General features: G+C 35.1%; 1 protein-coding gene across 6 annotated transcripts in view; it reads left to right on the plus strand.

Moving 5' to 3' along the window:
- The window catches only part of VPS13B (vacuolar protein sorting 13 homolog B), an 810,211-nt gene that overhangs the window by 149,679 nt on the left and 638,824 nt on the right, over positions 1 to 21,708 (plus strand). For all 6 annotated transcript variants that reach the window (XM_019642540.1, XM_019642536.1, XM_019642534.1 and 3 more), the window contains exon 17: positions 4,383 to 4,564. In XM_019642540.1, coding sequence (XP_019498085.1) covers positions 4,383 to 4,564 — 182 coding nt within the window. The remainder of the gene's footprint in view (positions 1 to 4,382; positions 4,565 to 21,708) is intronic.

A 21,708-nucleotide genomic window follows, 5' to 3' on the forward strand; every position in this document is an offset into this window, starting at 1 on the left:
AAAAGGAGCCCATTGACTTGAAAGATGACTGAAATTAAAGTATACCTGGAGACTACCAATTGATATGACTCTTGTTAGTATCTCAGTTGTATAAAGGCTAGTGCTTAAAATTCCCTTATGTCTTAATGATGAGTTGTACATACACATTAATTATTTTTACTAGTAGACAGGTCAGGGAGGATAGTAGAAAGTAGGGGAGGGCCGGCTGAGTGACTCATTGGTTAAGAGCTGGCTTGGGATGCCAGAGAGCCCTGGTTCGGATCCCACATATGAAGGCCAGTGACACTGCCCTCTACAGCTAAGATGCTGAACAACAGCTCAACCTGGAGCTGGGTGCCCTGAGTCACCAGCGACTGTGTAGGCTGCAGCCCCTGCTGCAGTGGGTTGCCATGGGCTATCTTGTGTAGCCAGCAGCCAGCATGAGCAGTCCTCAAGCCGCTATGAGTGGCCGTCCAGAAGCCGGTGACTGATCTGCCTCGCCTGGGAAGAGCGCAATGATGGTGCCAACTTGGACCAGTGAAGCAACGTCCTCCACAACTAGACTGAAGAACAAAAGGACAGCAACTTGTCTGTTCCCCTTCCCCCAATTCCCCAGTGCTGTTCCCATCCTCCAATTCCCCAATAAAAATCTTAAAAAAAAAAAAAAAGCAAAATTCTGGAGATGTCCTGTTACCTTCATGTTACTTTATCTGAGTGAATGCCCATAGAATTTTTTTCTTTGTCTTTTTGGTATACTTTACTAGGGTAATAATCATTCTTAATATTTTGTGTGACTCATTGTCCACTTTGTGTGTAGATTTATGTCTTTATTTTAAGCATGATTTCTTTTAAATATTTTTATATAGTATTTCTTTTACATTTGTTTTTTTCTTTAAAAACACTGATTATATTTTAGATTGTTCTTTTCTGTCATCTAAATCTGTTTTTTTCTAAAATCATTTTATAATTTTTCAAAATTCGATTTTGTGTGACTTTCTGAATTTTATCTACTATGTGCTGGACTGTATTTTGGGTTATATTTTCTTTGTTTAATTTCCAAATACTTGAGAATTTTAGAGATACTTTCTTTTATTAGTTTATGGTTTAATTTCATTGTGATCTGCAAATATATGTGTGATTTAAGTTTTTAAAATTTTATTAAGACTTATTTTTTTGGCCCAGAATGTAGCCTGCTTTGATGAATGTGTATTTTGCTTTTGTTGGGAGGGGTGTCCTAAAAGTGTCAATTAGGTCGAGTTGATTGATTGTATTTGTCTTTTTTTCTACTTGTAGCAATTACTGAGAGAAGAATGTAGACATCTCCAGTTTTTGGATGTGTATATGTTCATTTTCAGTTCGATCTTTTTTGAATTATATATTTTGAAGACCTGTAGTATAAATAAACCTAATTATCTGTTTTATCATTATGAAATGTCCCTCTTCATTCCTGGTAATATCCCTTGTTCTGAAATCTACTTTGTTCAATATTAACATAACTCTTTTTTTATTAGATTTACATTGTATGTAGTTTGTTTTTCTTTAACATCCTTTGCTTTTAACCCATATTTTAATATTTAAATAGTATTTCTTATTGATAGGATATAATTGGGTCTTGGATTTTTTAATGCAATCTGGTAATCTCTGCCTTTAACGTGCTTGATGTAATTATATTTTTGAGCTTGACTGTCATCTTTCTGTTTGTTTTCTAATTGTCCCATCTGTTTCTTGTTTCTTTTTTTTTCCTTTTCTAACTTCATTTGGTTTGAATATCTCTTATGATTCCATTTCTTCTCCACTATACCTTTATTTGCTCTACTTTTTTTTTAACTTTATTGGGGAACAGTGTGTTTTTATTTTTTCGGGGAACAATGTGTTTTTTCTACGACCCATCAGCTCCAAGTCAAGTTGTTGTTCTTAAGTCTTAGTTGTGAGGGCACAGCTCAGTTCTCAAGTCCAGTTGCTGTTTTCAATCTAGTTGCGGGGGGGCACAGCCCACCATCCCATGCAGGAGTTGAACCAGCAACCTTGTTGTTAAGAGCACGCGCTCTAACCAACTGAGCCATCGGGCCGCCTACTGGCAACTCAGCGGCAGCTCAGCTCAAGTAGTTGTCTTCAATCTAGTTGCGGAGGGCACAGCTCACTGGCTCATGTGGGAATCGAACTGGCAATCCTGTTGCTCAGAGCACTCGCTCTAACCAACTGAGCCACCTGGCCACTCCTATTTTTTTTGTTTCATGGCTTTAGTTCTAAAGTTTAGAGTTTCTGTCTTTTACTTGTCACAGCTACCTTCAATTAATATACCACTTCACACACCGTATAAAAATCTCATAGCAGTATGTTTTCATTTCTCCCCTCCTGCCCTTTGTTCTGTTATTGTCATATGTCTTACATATGTTTTTGAACCCCTCAAATACTATTTTTACCTTAAACGGTTACTTTTTAAATCTCTTTAGCAGATATTGAGAATGAATGTTTGTTTTTCTTTTTAAAAAAATTCTCCAATGTATTTACCATCCCAGGCACTCTTCTCATTTCTTTGTGTAGATCCACAAACATTTCTATCTGGTATCGTGTTTGTTTTGCTTGAAGAATTTCCTTGAACAGTTTTTGTAGTGCAAGTATGCTGGTGAGAAATTCCTATCTTTTAGTCTGAAAAGCCTTTATTTTGCATACATTTTAAAAAGATGTTCTCTCAGAATTTTGGATTCTAGGTTGACAGTTTTATTTCTTTCATCATTTCAATAATGTTATTCTGTTGTTTTCTTTTGTGCGTGGTTTCTGGCGAGCAGTCCGCTTGTAAGGGTGAAACTCGGTAAATCAGTAATGTGATTAGACTTAAGCTAGTTTGCAGTTTGACTGGCTGCATAGCCTGCTATCTAGCCACCTGTAATTAAACCTAGCTAGTTTGCAGTTAGATCCGCCCTGATAGTCAGCTATTTTCTCTTTCTTTCTCCCCTCACTGATTAACAAAAGAACTCTGTTTTGTTCCCTTTCTCAGGACTACCCATACCTTGTTAATCCTTTTAATTAACAAAATCCTAACCTGGAAAGGGCAATTTCTGAATCCTCAGGCACCCAGACACCTGAATACACATAAAGTCCCAGGCCTCAGTGGCTGAGCTTTAGTCAAGAGTCCAGAGATAACATTATCTTAAAACAGACCAGGCCCCAGGAAGGATGTCAGTCCTGGGACCTGCCTGACTGACTCCCCCTTTTCCGTGTTTTTCTTGTGTACCTATAAAACCATCTGCCTGATCTAGGAATGGAGAGGTGGCCTTGGACAGGAGTCCACCATCCTCCCAGAATGCCGGTATTCGGAATAAACCTACTTTTTTACCACCAACCATGTTTCTCGATTTTTAAATTTTTCTAGTGGCAGGCAGCTGGACCTTAGCACGATATCATGCTTTTATCTTTGTTTCCTTGTATGAAGCATCTTTTCCTACCCTTTGCCTGCTTTTAAGATTTTTCTCTTTAATACTTTTTTTTTTTTTTGAACAGTTTGATTATAACGTGCCTTTGATATGGTTTAAGTGTCTTCTGCTTGGGGTTTGTTGAAATTTTTAGGTCTTTGGTTATATTTCATTAACCTTCACTATCAACTTATAGCTCAACAGACATATTTAAATGTTTCCTTTAAAATGTTGCTGTTTGGAATATTTAATTATATAGGCTTGTCATTCAAAGACAGAATCAGATGAATAAGGCAATGATGAATTAGTTATTGCAGGGCTGATATTCTAGAAATAATTTTTTTGTGTTACTGTCAAGTAGTAATCTGGGTGTAATGTAAATACTTCATAAGTACTTATCAGAGGAATTATAGGATGGGGGCTCTGGATCATATTGCCTGGACTCATATTCCTATTTTTTATGTATTAGTTGTATGATATTTGATACCTTAATTTATCTCTTTGTGGCTTATTTTCCCCATTTTAAAAATGCAATGTATAGATGATGTATGATAGAAGTGTACACTTGAAACATATAATTTTGCTAACCAATGTCACCCCAATAAATTTAATAAACAAAAAAATGAAGATAATGATAATGCCTGTCAAAGAGGCATTTAATCAGTTAATAGATACAAGATACTTAGAACAATGCATATCTGCTAGTAAGTCCTCTTTAAGTGTTAACTAGTATTATTTTCATTATTTCTGATGATTGACTTGATTGAAAAGCATCATTACTTGAGCAGAATATGTGTTTGTATGGACATTATTCTGATTTTTGTATTTTTATTTTTTATTAGTGTAAGAGCTCTGAAATAGTGAAACTTATTTGAAGTTAGTAGAATTGCATATGCACTTGATACTTCTATTTTAAAACATCCTAAATCATTTTATATGTTGTTGTTTATAAATGCTATTTATTGTTACTCTTTCTGTTTTCTTCTGCAGGGCCAAAAGATCTCAGATTGCTGTAACTGAAGGTATATTTGAACTTCCTAATCTTACAATTCAAGCTACAAGAGCACAGACACTTCTGCTGCAAACAATATATCAAAGTTGGTCTCATATTGGAAATGTCAGCTCTTCAGCAGTGAATGAAGCTTTGATGAGTGAAGTTTTCCAAACTATAGGTAAGAGCACAATCTTCTTGATAAGTATATGGAAAATTCTTATTAGTGATGACTAATATTTTATCATTCAAATCCATATCTATAACATATTCAATTTAAATTTTGTTGTCTAGTTCTGTGAAAGTGGGCATTTATAGTTCCTGTGTAAAATACAGGATATGAGTTAAGCCATTCAGTTTTATTCCCTGCCACCAATTTTTGGATATATTTTATATTTGCAAGAGATTATTTTTAACCAACTCCTTGTACAGTCGACCCTTTGGCCTTACATTGATAACTTCTGAGGAGAACAATGTGTATGTTTGAAATGATAACCAAATCAAATGTAAATACAATATGTTGGATTATGCTGGTAAAGTGGAATAAAATTGTTGATCATAATACTTGAAGAGTTGGTAAGCAAATCATTCTTTTTGTGTGAAAAACAGTCTTACCATGAATTAACTACTAAAAGTAAAAAAATCTGCTTTGATACCAGTATAAGAGATATTATCTTCATGTTGTTGTGCACTTTGCATGTAGACAGAAAAAACTTACAGAAGTCTTGCTTTTTTTCATTGTTTCAGTTCAAAATAATTGTTACTTTTGTCAGTAACACAAAAGTAGTTTTCAAAGGAGGACATATTTTTATTTAATATGTGTAATCATGCTTCAAATAATAACATTGTTTTTCTGCATTTTCTATTAAAATGAAACTTTTTTTTTGGTTTTTACATGATGTTCCTCAAGGTTTTAATTTCAGACCTTACTATGGAGAATATATTATAAATTATAAAAGATACATTATAATACAGCCTTTTTATTGGATATAACATGACTAATGTAAAATTTTGTAGTTGGTTTGTGTCAGGTTTCAGAGTTCTATAAAGAATTAGAAGAGAAATGATTAGCCTAGACGTTCTTAGGGCTTATGAAAGGTCTTTGCATCCCCTAAAATAGTATGCAAATTTTAGTTTGTGTATAAACACATACCCCACATATTTATGTTCTCTTTTTGAATTGATTCTTTTATTAATGTATTGAATCTATCCCTCAGAAAGTCTTTTGACTTAAAATTATTTTTTCTTATATTCACACAGTTACAATTGGCTTTCTCTTGGTTAGTATTTGCCTGTATTTCCTTTTATAATCTTTTACTTAAAGCTGTCTGTTTTTATACTTTAGGTGTGTATCTTGGAAATAGCATATAACTGTATATTTTAGGTCAAGTTTTGTAATTTGCCTTTTTGGTAGTAAATTTAATCCATTGATATTAGTGTACTGTATTTCCTCACATATAGAATGCTCCTATGTATAAGACACACCTTAATTTTGGGGCCTGAAATTCGAAAAAAAATGTATTATATAAAGTTATTGAACTCAAGTTTTATTCATTATAAAATTCATACAACTCCTTATCACTGTCAAAACTCCCAACCATTAGCTTGTCCTCATCTATATCTGATGACGAATCACTGTCTTTATATATTGCCTCTCATGGCCTTCTGCCATGGCATTTTCAGTAGGGTTTCTTCTTCCCATAGCCAGTCTCGGATTGTTTCCTCAGTTGGAGGAGGACCACACTTATGTTCAGCAGCACGATTTCCATTCACTTTTGCAAACTGGATCACTTTTAACTTGAATTCAGCACTGTACAAAAATCTTTTCTGAGCCATTTCTGGGCAGAACGTGACAAAACATAACCTGCCGTAATATACCGGTAACAAGTGCGAAACAATGAGCGCAAAGACGACAAGCGCAAAAAAGCGGGAAATGCAAGTAAAAAATCTACAACAATGAGCGCAAAAACAAGTGCGAAAAAAGTGGGAAATGCAAGTAAAAAATCTACAACCACTGTATAAGACGCACCCAGTTTTTAGACCCCAAATTTTTTGAAAAAGGATGTGTCTCGTACATGGGGAAATAAAGTAATTGTTTTTATGACTTCATTTCTATCATTTTTCTGTTTTGTTTTCTTTTGTACTGTTTTAGCTATAGTACTTTAAAAAATTGCTATTTCTTTTCTCTTTCTACTTGTTATGAATTTGTATATTTCTGTTGAATTATTAACTTAAAAGATAACTGATGCAGCTTTGGAAAACAATTTGGTAATTCTTCAAAAATTTAAATGTAGAGAGTTACTGTATGACCCAGCAATTTTACTACTAAGTATATACCCAAGAATTGCAAACATACACAAAATTTTGTATGTGAATGTTCATAGCATTATTCTTTTTTCTTCTTGTAGTAAAAGTGTTTATTTAAAAATAAATTTTATGTATTTAAGGTGTGCAACATGGTGTTTTTGATATGCTTAGTGAAATGATTACTGCAGTCAAGCTAATTAACTAATTAAGCTAATATATATCTCCTCACACATTTATAATTTTTTTTCCTGTGGTGAGAACAAGTGAAATGTAAATTTCCAGTATACAATACATTATTATTAACTGTAGTCATCATGCTGTCGTTAGATTTCTACAACTTATTCATTCTACGTAACTGCAACTTTGTACCCTTTGATTAACATCTCTTATTTCCCCCCATTACCTTGACCCTGGTAACCACTGTTCTACACTCTGCTTCTATGACTCTTTTAGATTCCACATATAAAAGAGATCACAGCATTTTTCTTAAGTCAAAAGGTGGAAACAACAGTAATGTCTATTAACTGTGAATGGATAAACAAAATATGTTCTCTCTTTACAATGGAATATTATTCAGGCATAAAAACACTGATATGTACATGCTACAATATTGATGAACCTTGAAAATGGTATGCTAAGTGGAAGAAGCCAGATGCAAAAAGTCACATATTATGATTCCATTTGTATGAAATACCTAGAATAGGCAAATCTGTAGAGATGGAAAGTAGATTAATGGCTGCCAGAGTGCGGGGAGAAGGAGGAATGGGGAGTGACTGATAATGGAGCATGAGTTTCTTTGGGGGTAATGAAAATGATTTGGAATTAGATAGTAATGATGTTTTCATGCTTGTGAACATGCTAAATTCAACTTAATTGTATACTTTAAAAGGGTGAATTTTATGTTACAAGGATTTTTATCTCTTTAAAAAATGTTTTAGGGGCGGCCGGTTGGCTAAAAAATGTTTTAGGGGTGGCTGTGGGTCAGTTGGTTGGAGCATAGTGCTCATGACACCAAGGTTGGTTGGTTCGATCCCCACATGGGCCACTGAGATGTACCCTCCACAACTGGATTGAAACAACTACTTGATTTGGAGCTGATGGGTTCTGGGAAAAAAAAAAAAAAGAAAAAATGTTTTAAATTGATGAATATTTAAGTAGATGAGATTGTGTGGAATGTATAAATGTTTGCGTCCCCCCAAAATGTGTCTGTTGTCTAATCCCTGATGTAATGGTATTAGGAAGTGGGTCCTTTGAGAGGTGATTAGATTATGAGGGTAGAGTCCTCAAGAATGAGATTAATATCCTTATAAAAAGAGGCCAGAAGGAGCTTCCTTGCCCCTTCCAACCATGTGAAGCCACAGTGAGAAATCAGCAGTTTGCAACTGGAAGAGGTTCTCACTAAAACCTGGCCATGCTTTGTACCCTGATCTTGGGCTTCCAGCCGCTAGAATTGTGAGAAATAAATTACTATTGTTTATAGACTATCGAGTTTGTGGTATTTTGTTATAGCAGCCTACATGGACTAAGACGTTAGGTTATTGCTATTTACGTGGCCATTATTTTATGTGGAGTTACTATGTAAAATCTTTTCTTTTAGATCCTTACCCATGAGGCCTATAGTAAGGCCTTAGTTGGGAGTAGTGTTTATCACTGTGAAATTATCTAATTCATTTTTTGTTTATTTGTCAGATTTGTTTCCTGTGATTTTCTCTCCAGAGTTTTTTTTTTTTTTTTTTTTTGTCTCACAATATTAATCTGCCTTTCTTTATTTTACAATTTCTATTTTTGTCTCCTGGCTTAGATAGCCTCAAAATTCCTATTAATAAGCGGGTGGTGGTGTTAATTATGTTTCTAATTTTCCTTTTTTCTAACCAAACTGATTCCCTGTTTCCTTTCCTGGATTTATCAAATGGACTGACTGTGCTACAAAAAAACCCCATTTTATTTTGGAAATACTCTGTCCTAACAGAATGCAGTCACAGGTCTTAAGAAATGGATCAGACAAGTAAACAGATTACGTGATTCATAACCTGATGTTCTGTCTCTGAGAAACCTAGACTTAGTGGAGTTAATTTTTTGCAGAATAGGGGAATTGAGGAAAATGGAATGATGTTAGGATCATTTCCTCTTTGACAAAGAATTTTATTTTTATCAAATAAAGCAGCTATAAAGTTTATAATAGATGAATTAAACATATCAGCTAAAATATTTTTTAAAAGCCAGATTTCCAAATGCCCAGGTTTATTATGTCTTTTTTTGCTCCCCCAAAGTCTTATTCTATTTATTTTATTCTTAATAGAGTACTTACAGTATTGTTTATTTCTATTTGGCCTGTTTATCCTTTTGTTTTGAGTTGTGAGAATTCTTTATGTATTCTAGAGGCAAGTCCCTTATAAGATATATAGTTTGCAAACATTTTCTGCAATTCTATGGGTTGTCTTTTATTTTCCTGATGGTCCTTCTGTCTAATGTTTTTCTTAATTGTAGCCTCATCTTTACATTGGACCTTGTAATCATTTAAAAATGGTTTGTTTCTTTTTTGTTCTTGATTCTATTTTTTGGTCAGACTTTTTTATGCCACAGAATCCTTCCTGCTCTTATTAATTAGCTTGATTCCCAAGGCCAACTGTTTCAGGGATGCTATCCTTCTAGATTCATTTCTTCCCTTTTTTTTTTTCATCTTTGCTTTCTCCATGCCTATTCTGCAACATGTTCTGCTTGCAGTAAGAAATATTTATGTATATTACATCTACCACTAAAACTTTTATTGTTTTTTGGCATTTTTAGAAAAATTTATATATAATTGAATTTTATTTTCCATTTCATTCATTGCAGACTGTGACTTACTGGGATTTAAAATCAACTTCATTGGTTACTACAATACAAAGCATTTGAAAAGAATAAAATAGGATCAAATAGAATGCATGTAATATAGTACAATAAAGTATTATGTTTATTATATTTATAAACATGAAAGATATACATTATTGGTAAATACAATTATTGCTGTAATTTTTTTCTTAGTGAAAATAGGTATTAAAATTCTGTATAATTGCTTCTTAAAATCTGAGTTTTGGAAACTGAGAGGATATGAATAAGAAAGGCCTGAATAACAAAAAGGAGAAAATCTAATCTAAGAAAGAACTAAAATAATTTGATAATACATAATTAATGACATGCTTTTCAAATTTTAAAATTCCTTGGCAAGAAAATGCAGTACAGGCATATCTCATTTTATTGTGCTTCACTTTATTGTGCTCCACAGATAATTGCATTTTTTACATATTGAAAGTTTCTGGTAACCCTGTTTGAGTAAGTTTGTTGGTGCTGTTTTTCCAGCAACATTTGCTCACTTCGTGTCTGTCACATTTTGGTAATACTTGTAGTATTTCAACCTTTTTCGTCGTTATTATATTTGTTATGGTGATCTGTGATCAGTGACCTTTGATGTTACTATTTTAGTTGTTTTGGCAGTACCTTGAACTGTACCAATATAAGAAGGTGAACTTAATTGACAAATGTTAATATGTGTTCTCACTGTTCTGTGACCAGCCGCTCCCTCATCTCTCTCCTCCTTGGGCTTCCCTATTTCCTGAGACACAACAATATTGAAATTAGGTCAATTAATAACCTTACAATAGCCTCTAAGTGTTCATGTGAAAGGAAGAGTTACACATCTCTCACTTTAGATAAAAATCTAGAAATCATTAAGCTTATTGAGGAAAGTATGTAGAAAGACGACATAGGCCAAAAGCTGGGCCTCTTGCACCAAACAGTCAAGTTATGAATGCAGAGTAAAAGTTCTTGAAAAAAATTGAAAGTGCTACTCCAGTGAACACGTGAATGATAAGAAAGAGACACAAGCCAAACTGCTGATATGGAGAAAGTTTTAGTGGTCTGGCTAGATCAAACCAGCTACAGTGTTCCCTTAAGCCAAAGCAGAATCCCAAGCAAAAGGCCCTAACTCCCTTAAAATCTATGAAGGCTGAGAGAGGTAATGAAGCTGCAGAAGAAAAAATTGAAGCTAGCAGAAATTGGTTCATGAGGTTTAAGGAAAGAAGCTGTCTCCACAAAACATAAAAGTGCAAGGTGAAACGGCAAGTGCTGATGTAGAAGCTGCAGCAAGTTACCCTGAAGATCTAGCTAAGATCATTAATGAAGGTGACTACACTAACCAACAGATTTTCAATGTAGGTGAAACAGCCTTCTGTTGGATAAAGATGCCATCTAGAACTTTGATAGCTAGAGAGGTCAGTGCCTGGCTTCAAAGAACAGGTAGACTCTCTTGTTAGGGACTAATGCAGCTGATGACTTTAAGTTGAAGCCAATACTCATTTACCGTTCTGAAAATGCAGGACCCTTAAGAATTCTGCTAAATCTACTCTGCCTGTGCTTTATAAATGACAGCACATCTGTGTATAATATTGTTTACTGAATATTTTAACCCCACTGTTGAGACCTGCTTGAAAAAAGATTCCTTTCCAAATATTGTTCTTATTGACAATGCACCTGGTCACCTAAGAGCTCTGGTAGAGATGCACAATGAGATTAATATTTTCATGTCTGCTAACACAATATCTGTTCTGCAGCTATGGATAAAGGAGTGATTTTGACTTTCAAGTCTTAATTAAGAAATACATTTTGTAAAGCTATAGCAGTCATGAGTGTGATTCCTCTGATGGATCTGAGCAAAGTAAATTGAAAACCTTCTGAAAGGATTCACCACTCTAGATGCCATTCAGAACGTTCGTGGTTCATGGGAAGGCATCAAAATATCAACATTAAAAGGAGTTTGGAGGAAGTTGATTCCAACCCTCATGGATGACTTTGAGGGGTTCAGGACTTCATTAGAGAAAGTAACTGTGTATGTGGTGGAAATAGCAAGAGAAATATTAGAATTATTAAGAAGTGGGGCCTGCAGATGGGACTGAATTGCTGTAATCTCATGATCAAACTTCAACAGCTGAGGAATTGTTCCTTATGTCTGAGGAAAAAAAGTGGTTTCTTGTGATGGAATCTACTCCTGGTGAAATTGCAGTGAAGATTCTTGAAAGGACAGCAAAGGATTTTGAATGTTACATAAACTGAGTTGATAAAGCAACAGCAGGGCCTGAGAGGATTCACTTCAATTTTGAAAGAAGTTCTGCTCTCGAATGGCATTACATGCTACAGGGAAACCATTCATGAAGGAAGAAGCAGTTGGTGCAGCAAACTTCATTCTTATTTTAAGAAATTGCCAAGCCACTTCAACCTTCAGTCCTGATCAGTCAGCAGCCATCAAAATCGAGGCAAGACCCTCCACCTGCAAAAAGATTTCGACTTGTCCATGGTTGGCATTGTTTTGCAATAAAGTATTTTTAAATTAATGTATGTACGTTGTTTTTTGTTTTTTAAGACACAGTGCTGTTGCACACTTAAAAGACTACAGTATAGTGTGAACATAACTTTTATATGCACTGGGAAACCAAAAAAATTTGTGTGACTGGGTTTATTGTGGTGGTCTGGAATCCAACCCACAATGTATTGATTTTTATGTTGTTTTAGAAGAAATGGCAGGGGGATAGCACAGGGTCACTGGCAAAATACATAGACATGTAAAGTGTAAGACGTTTCTGAAAAACTTTAAATGTGAAAAATGTTTATTCTGAAACCTTGATATTTAAGAAAACATGGTTATTGATTCCATGATTATAACACAGCATTTTTAGTGAAGAGTGACCAATATCAGGTTATGAAATAATGTAAATAATTTTATCACTTAAAGGAAATAAATTGGCTTAATAGTTAAGTTTTATATGTGTCCTATTTATGCTGCTTTCTTATATAAAGAACACCAATCACACAAAAATATTCTATTCTTGGTTTATAAGAACAGAATTATTTCACTATTTTATTAACTTGATTATGTTAAAAATTGATTTATTTAACATTTTTTAAAAAATTACAAGCTCTTAAACAGATCTGTGTATACAATATCAAGTAACATTAGGTTATTGGATTTCATTAGTCTTAAAACGGAATATGCAAGTACTTTGTGCCTCAGTCTTCTCATCCTAAATGTTGGGTTAATAATGGTGCTTAAGTTATGCAATATCAAATTTAATTTCAAGCATCAAAACTACAAAATTCCTTTTGGAAGAAAAGATTTTTTTCTTTAGCAAACTGGATTGTAGTATTACAAAAACAAGAAATTTTTGTTTGTTGAATCTTTTTTTAGTTTCTGTTTTGTGAATGTGTTTATGTCAGAGGCTTTAGGAGACTATTTATATGAATATTGAATTACATGGTCTTTAAAGCTATAATAATGAATTTTTCTTCCTCACCTCTTGCCAAAATCAGAATAAAATTAAAAGATATTAAAATAAATAATACATTTTATGCAAATGCTTCTTAGACATTTAATTTTGTGCACTGAATTTTATTAATCAGTATGTTGCATGTTGATTTTGGTGTAGTGAATGTCTTAGTATCTCTCTCAAGTAATAAGAATATTTTCCCTTTTCAGCTATTTACGTTTAGGAGAGAATATTGAATTGTAGTGTGGAAATCCTCTCAGTAACTAGTTATATAGCTAAAGGAGATTCAGTTTGTTTCAGCTAACTTTCTCATCTGTAAAATGGTGATAATATCTTTATATCTACTCATAGGATTCTTGTGAGTGCCAAATATAGTATTGTTGGTGGAGTTGATTTGTTGTTCTTATCTGGGATATGGAATCCCGCTGGAATCATACATAAAAGGATATTACCTATTGATGTGTGAGGTTCTTGGAGACTGAGATAACTTGTCTCGGTAATCCAGTGTCTTAACTGAGAAGATATAGGACAAAGGTAAATTGAAAGGGTAAGGCAAGAAAGTAAAGAGAATAATGAGTAGTGAACTTGATGAGAGAAAAACAAAATTCAAGACATTGGTTATGTCTGGTTGTTTGGACTTAGTTGAATTAACCATGCATTGTGCCCATGTAATACAGCTGTTTATAAGAGGACACACCAGGCTCCTAGAAACCTATGATGAACCATGCGGTTATATTCTCTGTTCTGCTAGGGATTCCAAAGGGAGTGGGTTAACAGAGCTATAAATGCAGAGTTGCAATGCAGTGGGGTAATAGATATATGAAACCCTATCCTCTTAACTTCTTTTCATGTTACTGCTATTTACTAAGCATTTTTCCTCTAGTGAGGTACAAAATGTAGAGACTGGATACCATAAAGCTTACTTGAATAGTCTGATTTTACTCACCTATTTTAGGTTGATGTTTCTCATGTATTAATTTCACTGACTTCTTAATGCTAATATTGATGTTGGCAGGTTATACATCCTGTGTTACACATGTGAAAATTTATGCTGAGAAAAATGTAGTGTTTTTCTTAAACATCATCCCACAGATATTCACCGATGAAGTGGGTTTTTGAAGCCAGGCCTTTGGACCTTTGTGTTAACTATCATTAAACTGTCTCTCTGTTAAATGAGACCAGAAACAGAGCAAGATAGTTTGCTACTTCATCAGAAATTATGTAATGAAAGAATAACAAATATAGGAAACTTAAATAATTATAAAGAATAGAGATGTTAAAATTTGAATTAAATATGTATTATTTATTTGGATTATTGAATTTATATATTTTTGCTGTACATGTATCTGATGGTGCTCAAATCATAGAAATACTAGTCCTCATTTATTTTTCCAGAAGATAAAATACAGACTCACACATGGTTTTTGTTTGCTCAGGAAAACAAGGACTTGCTACCACTTTTTCCTTATTTATGTAGTTCATTGTTTTGTTGATAGCCTAGTTCTGTTAATCTGGTATTTGCAGGGAAATTACTTACAGACTTTAAAATCTGTGCTGAAGGTGATCAAATGGACATTTGAATCTCTCATTTAAGTGATGTCTTAATGTTAAAATAAAAATCTACTTTCCAGAATGTAACTGTAAAAAGTATTTTATGCAAGATTTCATGTGGGATACCTTAATGGTTGAATAATAAATTTTACCTCATAAAAATGAAATTCAATAATACAGTAGCTTTCTCAGCTCAGTAGCATCTGGTCTATTCTCATGAGAGCCAATATTTTCCAACTCATTAGGATCATGTCGTTCTGTATGTCGTCAACATTGACTTAGCCAAGCTACCTTTACTTACATAACCGCCAAACTATTAAATAGGTCTCTTGTGGAGTGAAGTCAAATATTCCTCTTATTTTACTTCTGCCTTAGAAGAGGGGAAGAAAATGTACATACTGTAACATTTAAACATCTGGCCTAAAACCACATCAGTGTAACTCTGAGCAAAGTTACGGATTCGGTATTCTTCCCAGGTGTGCATATAAAAAGGGTTTTGGAGTTGTTGACGAGTTCTTTAACCATTTAGGAAAAAGACTGTGAGGTATATATATAGTGATGTGCTTTTTCTATTCCTCGGTTTTCAAACTACATTGTTTACCCCATCTGAAAAACACCTCCAGTAGGTTCTAAAATATGTATTTTTGAGCTGTTATAAAATTTTCTTTCCAGATAGAAGCATTGAGTATAAATTTATTCTTGTCTAAAAATACAAATGAGTGGTTTGATTTGCAATAAGAATTACCAGTAGGAGCTACCAGTAAAATATATTCTTGATATTTAAATTGGAGTAAAAAGCCATTACTTTTGTGAACCTTGTGACTTTTAAAGTGCTCTTATAGAAATTTTGCTTTATATGAATGTTTATTGAGTCTAAAAATTCCTTTTTCACTTGAATTCATGTAGATATTGAGCACTCATGTACAGTATATATAATTATTAAGAAATGAATAATCATATAATCATTCATTTTTCTGTAAGTATAGTTTAGAGAATTAAGAATCTGCTGTTTTCTCAATGTGAGCACAATCCTGAGTAATCGTCACATGGGCTCGGTCTGTGTTGAAGTGAAGAAAGAGAAGGGGCCAGATGCATGCTCCACCAGAATTCTGTTTCTTTTATTTAGCCTCACTTGTACACATATGTTTTGGGAGTCAGCATTCCCTACCCTATGACTAATTTTCCAAAACAGAGTAGCTCGTTTTACACTACAAACTCTGTGTGCCTCGCCTCTAATCCTGTCACAGAATTCTTTTATTGTCCCCAGTGTTCTGCAACTTCCCTCCCATTGAGCTATGTTTTCTTGGGGTACACTTCGGTAACACTGTACATTATTCTGAATGTATATCCATCTTGGCCACCTTTGGATTTCACTGGATCAGGTCTTAGTTGTGTTTGTACTGTTCGTGTGTATAAACATACACTCACATTTAGTGCTGTCATGTTAGACATAGAGCATTCCTGAAACTGTTTGGAATTTGAATGTCTGGTAGTTGAAAAAAAATTTACATGTTATAAGGGCTTAAAAAACAAAATTTAATGCTTAAGTGTCTTTCCTATAGGGATAGCATGTTTTTGGGCTATGGGTAAAGGTACCGTATTTCCCCATGTATAAGATGCACTCTTTTTTGAAAAATTTGGGGTCTAAAAACTGGGTGCATCTTGTACAGTGGTTGTAGATTTTTTACTTGCATTTCCTGCAAGTGATGAGGAGTTGTATGAATTTTATGATGAATAAAACTTGAGTTCAATAACTTTATGTAATACATTGTTTTCAAGTTTCGGGCCCCAAAATTAAGGTGTGTCTTATACATGGGAATGTCTTATACATGGGGAAATATGGTATATGTGAGAACTATCTTGGGTGACCAGTGACTAAGGGACAGGAAGTGGTGCTTGGTTATATGAGCTTATCAGCCAGCCATTTCCACTTCCTGCAAGTCTGCTGTTGCCTTGATTGTAAGGTGGGGAAACCATTGCAGCAGAGGGAATTACATGACCACATTTAGTCAGCAAATGCAAAAATGACTAACTTTGCCATATAAAAGGTAATTTTAGGTATATCCTGTACAACGTGCAAAAGTTCAGATTGCATGAAAGCTATAGGACTTTTCTTAACAGGCCTGTACAGTGTTTTTCATATGTACTTTAGTTTTATTGAGATACCTTTGACATACTTCACTATATAAGTTTAGGATGTATAGCATAATGACTTACATATATTGCAAAATGATTACCATAGTAAATTTAGTTAAAATCCATTGTATCCTATTGATACAAAAAAAGAATATAGTTTTTTCCTTGTAATGAGAACTTTTAGGATTTACACTCTTAGCATCTTTCACATATACAATACAGCAGTGTTAACTATGTTATACATTATATCTCCAATACTATTTATCTGGTAACTGGAACTTTATACCTTTTGACCACCTTCATCTAATTCCATTAACCCCCATAATCTGCCTCTGGTATCCACAAATCTGATCTTTTTTTTCTATGAGTCTCCCCCTCTCCATCATCGCCGTCGCCCCCCCCCCCCCGATTCCACATATAAGTGAGATCAAACAGTATTTGTCTTTCTCTGTCTGACTTATTTCACTCAGATAATACCCTCAAGGTCGATCCATGTTGTCACAAATGGCAGCATTTTTTACTATGGATAAATAGTATTCCATTGTGTGTGTATGTATATGTATGAGGTTTGATCAAAAACAATGGTGAATATTTAAATTAAAAAAAATTTACAGTAAAAGTCACATTGCCATTAATCCCCCTCAAAATACTCCTTCTCGCTTCGAACAAACACACTTATCCCATCATTCTTGCCACTTTCTGAAGCAGTTCTGGAAGTCCTCGTTAGTATCTTTAGTTGCATTGTTGTGGCTGCCTCGATGTCCTGAATCACTTTGATTTTGGGGAAGAGAAAGAAGTCTCATGGTGCCAGATCCGGTGGATGTTTTTATTTGACAGAAATTGCTGCATCAGAAGTGATGTGTGACACAGAGCATTGTCATCATGGAGGACGAAGTAAACACACTCATGAAAGAGGACTCCTAGAACTGCTTTAGAAAGTGACAAGAACGATGGGATAAGTGTGTTTGGAGCAAGGGGGAATATTTTGAGGGGGATTAATGACAATGTGTCTTTTACTGTAATAAATTTTTAAAAATTTAATCATTCACTGTATTTTGATCACACCATGTGTGTGTGTATCACATTTTCTTTATCCATCTGTTGATGGACACTTAGGTTGTTCCCATAGCTTGGATATTGTGTATAAAGCTGCAGGGAACCTGGGAGTGCAGATAGCTCTTCAACATAGTGATTTTATATTCTTCAGATGTAGAACCAGTAGCAAGGTTGCTGGATCATATGGTAGTTCCATTTTTAATGTTTTGAGGAACCTTCATACTGTTTTCCTTAGTGGCTGTACCAGTTTACATTTCTACCAACATTGTTCCAATGGTTCCCTTTTCTTCATATCCTTGCCAGCATTTGTTATCTCTTGTCTATTTGATAATAGTCATTCTCACAGGTATGAGGGGTTATGCCCTTTTGAGTTTGATTTGCATTTCCCTAATGGTTAGTGCTGTTGAGCATCTTTTCATGTACCTGTTAGCCATTTGTAGATCTTCTTTGGGAAAATGTCTATTCAGGTTTTTGCTCTTTTTTTTTTTTTTTTTTTTTTTTATTTTTTTATTGGGGAATTGGGGGGATGGGAACAGTGCTGGGGAATTGGGGGAAGGGGAACAGACAAGTTGCTGTCGTTTTTTGTTCTTCAGTAGTTGTGGAGGACGTTGCTTCACTGGCCCAAGTTGGCACCATCTTTGCGCTCTTCCCGGTCGAGGCAGATCAGTTGCCGGCTTCTGGACGGCCGCTCACTGCGGCTGCTGGCCGCTCACGCTGGCTGCTGGCTACACATGGCAGCCCATGGCAACCCACTGTCACAGGGGCTACAGCCTCCGCCGTCGCCGGCGACTCACGGCAGTCCAGCTCCAGGTTAAGCCGTTGTTCAGCATCTTAGCTGTGGAGGGCAGTGTCACTGGCCCTCATATGTGGGATCCGAACCGGGGCTCTCTGGCATCCCAAGCCAGTTCTTAACCATCGCGCCACTCGGCCGGCCCCTTTTTGCCCATTTTTAATTGGATTATTTATTTTTCTTCTTTTGAGTTATATGAGTTCTTTATATATTTTGGATATTAACCACTTATGAGATATATGATTTACAAATATCTTCTCTCATTTTGTAGGTTGCCTTTTTGTTGATTGTTTCTTTTGCTATACAGTAGCTTTTTAGTTTGATGTAGTCCCACTTGTTTATTTTTTATTTTGTTGCTGGTATTTTAAGTGTCATATCCAAAAATACCATTGCCAAGACCCAATGTCAATGGGCTTTCCCCCATGTTTTCTTCTAGGAGTTTTATGGTTTCAGGTCTTACATTTAAGTCTTTAATCCAAGTTGATTTAATTTTTGTGAATGGCGTAAGGGAACTAGTTTCATTCTTTTATATGTGAATATCTGATTCTCCCAGCATTGTTTATTGAAAAGACTATCTTTCTTGAGTATTCTTGGTCCTCTTGTCAAATACTAGTTGATTGTATATGCATGGGTTTATTTCTGGGTTCTCAATTCTGTTTCATTGGTCTTATGTGTCTGTTTTTATGCCAGGACCATATTGTTTTGATTACTTTAGCTTTATAATAGAGTTTGAAATCAGGAAGTGTGATGCCTCCCCTTTTGTTCTTTTTTTCAGGATTGCTTTGGCTATTCAGGGTCTTTTTTGGTCACATATAAATTTTAGGATTATTTTTTCTACATCTGTAAAAAAAAAAACGCCATTGGCATTTTAATAGGGATTTCACTGAACCTATAGATGTCTTTGGATAGTATGGACATTTTAACAATAATAGTTCTTCCAGTCCACGAACATGGATATCTTTCCATTTATTTGTCTTCCTTGACTTCTTTCATCAATGGCTTGTATTTTTCAGTATAGAGATCTTTCACCTCCTTGGTTTAAATATTTGTAAATATTGTACTGGTTTGGATGCTATTATAAATGGGATCAATTTCTATTATTCCTTTAGGTAAATTGTTATTAATGTATAGAAATGCATTAATTTTGTTTCCTGCAACTTTACCTAATTCATTGATTAGATGTAAAAGATTGTTAGAGTCTATATATAAAATGTCATCTGCAAATAGAAACAATTTGATATCTCTCTTTTCAATTCTGATGCCTTTTGTTTCTTTTTCTTGCCTGATTGCTTTGGCTAGGCCTACCATTATTCTGCTGAAAAGGAGTGGTAAGGGTGGGGCACCTTTTTCTTGTTCCTGATCTCAAGAGGAAAAGCTTCCAACTTTTCACCATTGAGTATGATATTAGCTGGGGGCTTGTCATATATGGCCTTTATTATCCTGAGGTATATTCTTTTTATACCTAATTTGTTGAAAATGTTTGTCATGAATGGATGTTGAATTTTGTCAAATGCTTTTTATTGTGTTTATTGAGATGACCATATGATTTTTTTTTCATTCTATTAATGTGATTTGTGTATTTTGAATCATACTTTTATTTCAGGGATAAATTCCACTTGATCATGGTGAATGGTCCTTTTAATGTGCTGCTAAATTTGGTTTGCTAGAATTGTTTTGAGAATATTTGCATCTATATTTATCTGGGATATTGGTCTGTAGTTTTCTCTAGTCTCCTTATCCTATACCTCTTTAGTATGAGGTTCATGCTGGCTTTCTTAAATAAGTTTGGGAATCTTTCCTCCTCTTTCATTTTTTGGGAAGAATTTGAGAACCCTGCTTTGAACCATGGGGCCTGACAAGTCAGAAGTTGCTTCTGTCTTTTTGTGGATGGATAGATGGACGAACAATTGGATGGATAAATGGATAGTGGTGGATGCACAATGCCATACATACATGTGCACACAGACTGCTGTGTGGAAGCATTTTAGTGAGCATGACAGCCTGCAGTAAGAGCATATGTGTGTTTGTGTGGACAAAATCTTTACATTTTAAGGTTTGGAAATATTCAAGAGGAAATGCTATGTCAGCAGTGAAAACAGGGATAGCCACCTTTTGATTCTGTATCTCAGGATGTGGGAAGGGGTGTGCTTGTACACTCTGATGAGTTATCTTTTAGGGCCTTGGTTCAATAAAGCCCTGAACAAGTTGAGTAACCAGCATTGTGTTCTGTGGGACCTCTGGAGAAGACCATGCAGACCCTGATAGTGGGACTGGGACTGGAATCAGTCAGTGGTTTGGGGTTGGAAGACTTGTGGGAAGGTGGCCTCATGCTCCCTTCTTCCTTTTCCCTGAAAACCCGTCATCTCTTGGATGATGCTCCTACCCAAACTGGATTTAACTTCATCTTCCCCCTCATCTGGCTACTCAAGCACCTCTGGGCTTACCCATCCTAAACTCTGTACCAAGAAGGTAAGAGTGACCCCATCACTTCTCTCCTCATGAATTGTCAGGGGCTCCCCATTACCCTCATGATAAATGTAAAAGTCTTCTGGCATGAATGGTCCTTTAAGACCTGGGCTCTCCACAGCCTCATTTCTTACCTCTGGCTAAATCAAATCCCACATACTATGCTCTTCATTTTGACTCCCCCAACCCCAAAGTGCTCTTTCCTATTTAAAATGTAGCATTAGAGTTAATATTTAGTACTTAGCTCTATTGATTGAACTTTTTGAGTTGACCAAGCTGCAGTGTTGAAACTGCCATTTCAGTTGCTTGATGCCTGTCTGTTTTGTTGGGATGGCCACATTCCATCTCATCAAAGACCAAGGTGATGAATTTACCTTTCCAGATTGCCATAGATTCTTGAGGGTTTTCCTTAATATCAGCCCTGTGGATGTGGTATTTTTCACTAAATATTTCCAGATGTATTTAAAGGTATTTACTTGCTGACTTCCCATTTTACTCTCTTTTTTCTTTTTTTATTTAAGATTTTATTGGGGAATTGGGGGAGGGGAACAGCTTTTGGGGAATTGGGAAAGGGGAACAGACAAGTTGCTGTCCTTTTGTTCTTCAGTCTCGTTGTGGAGGACGTCGCTTCACTGGCCCAAGTTGGCACCATCATTGTGCTCTTCCCGGGTGAGGCAGATCAGTCGCTGACTTCTGGACGGCTGCTCAAGGTGGCTGCTGGCC

This window comes from Hipposideros armiger, unplaced genomic scaffold (genome assembly GCF_001890085.2).
Source record: "Hipposideros armiger isolate ML-2016 unplaced genomic scaffold, ASM189008v1 scaffold_70, whole genome shotgun sequence".
In the NCBI taxonomy this organism is placed as follows: domain Eukaryota; kingdom Metazoa; phylum Chordata; class Mammalia; order Chiroptera; family Hipposideridae; genus Hipposideros; species Hipposideros armiger.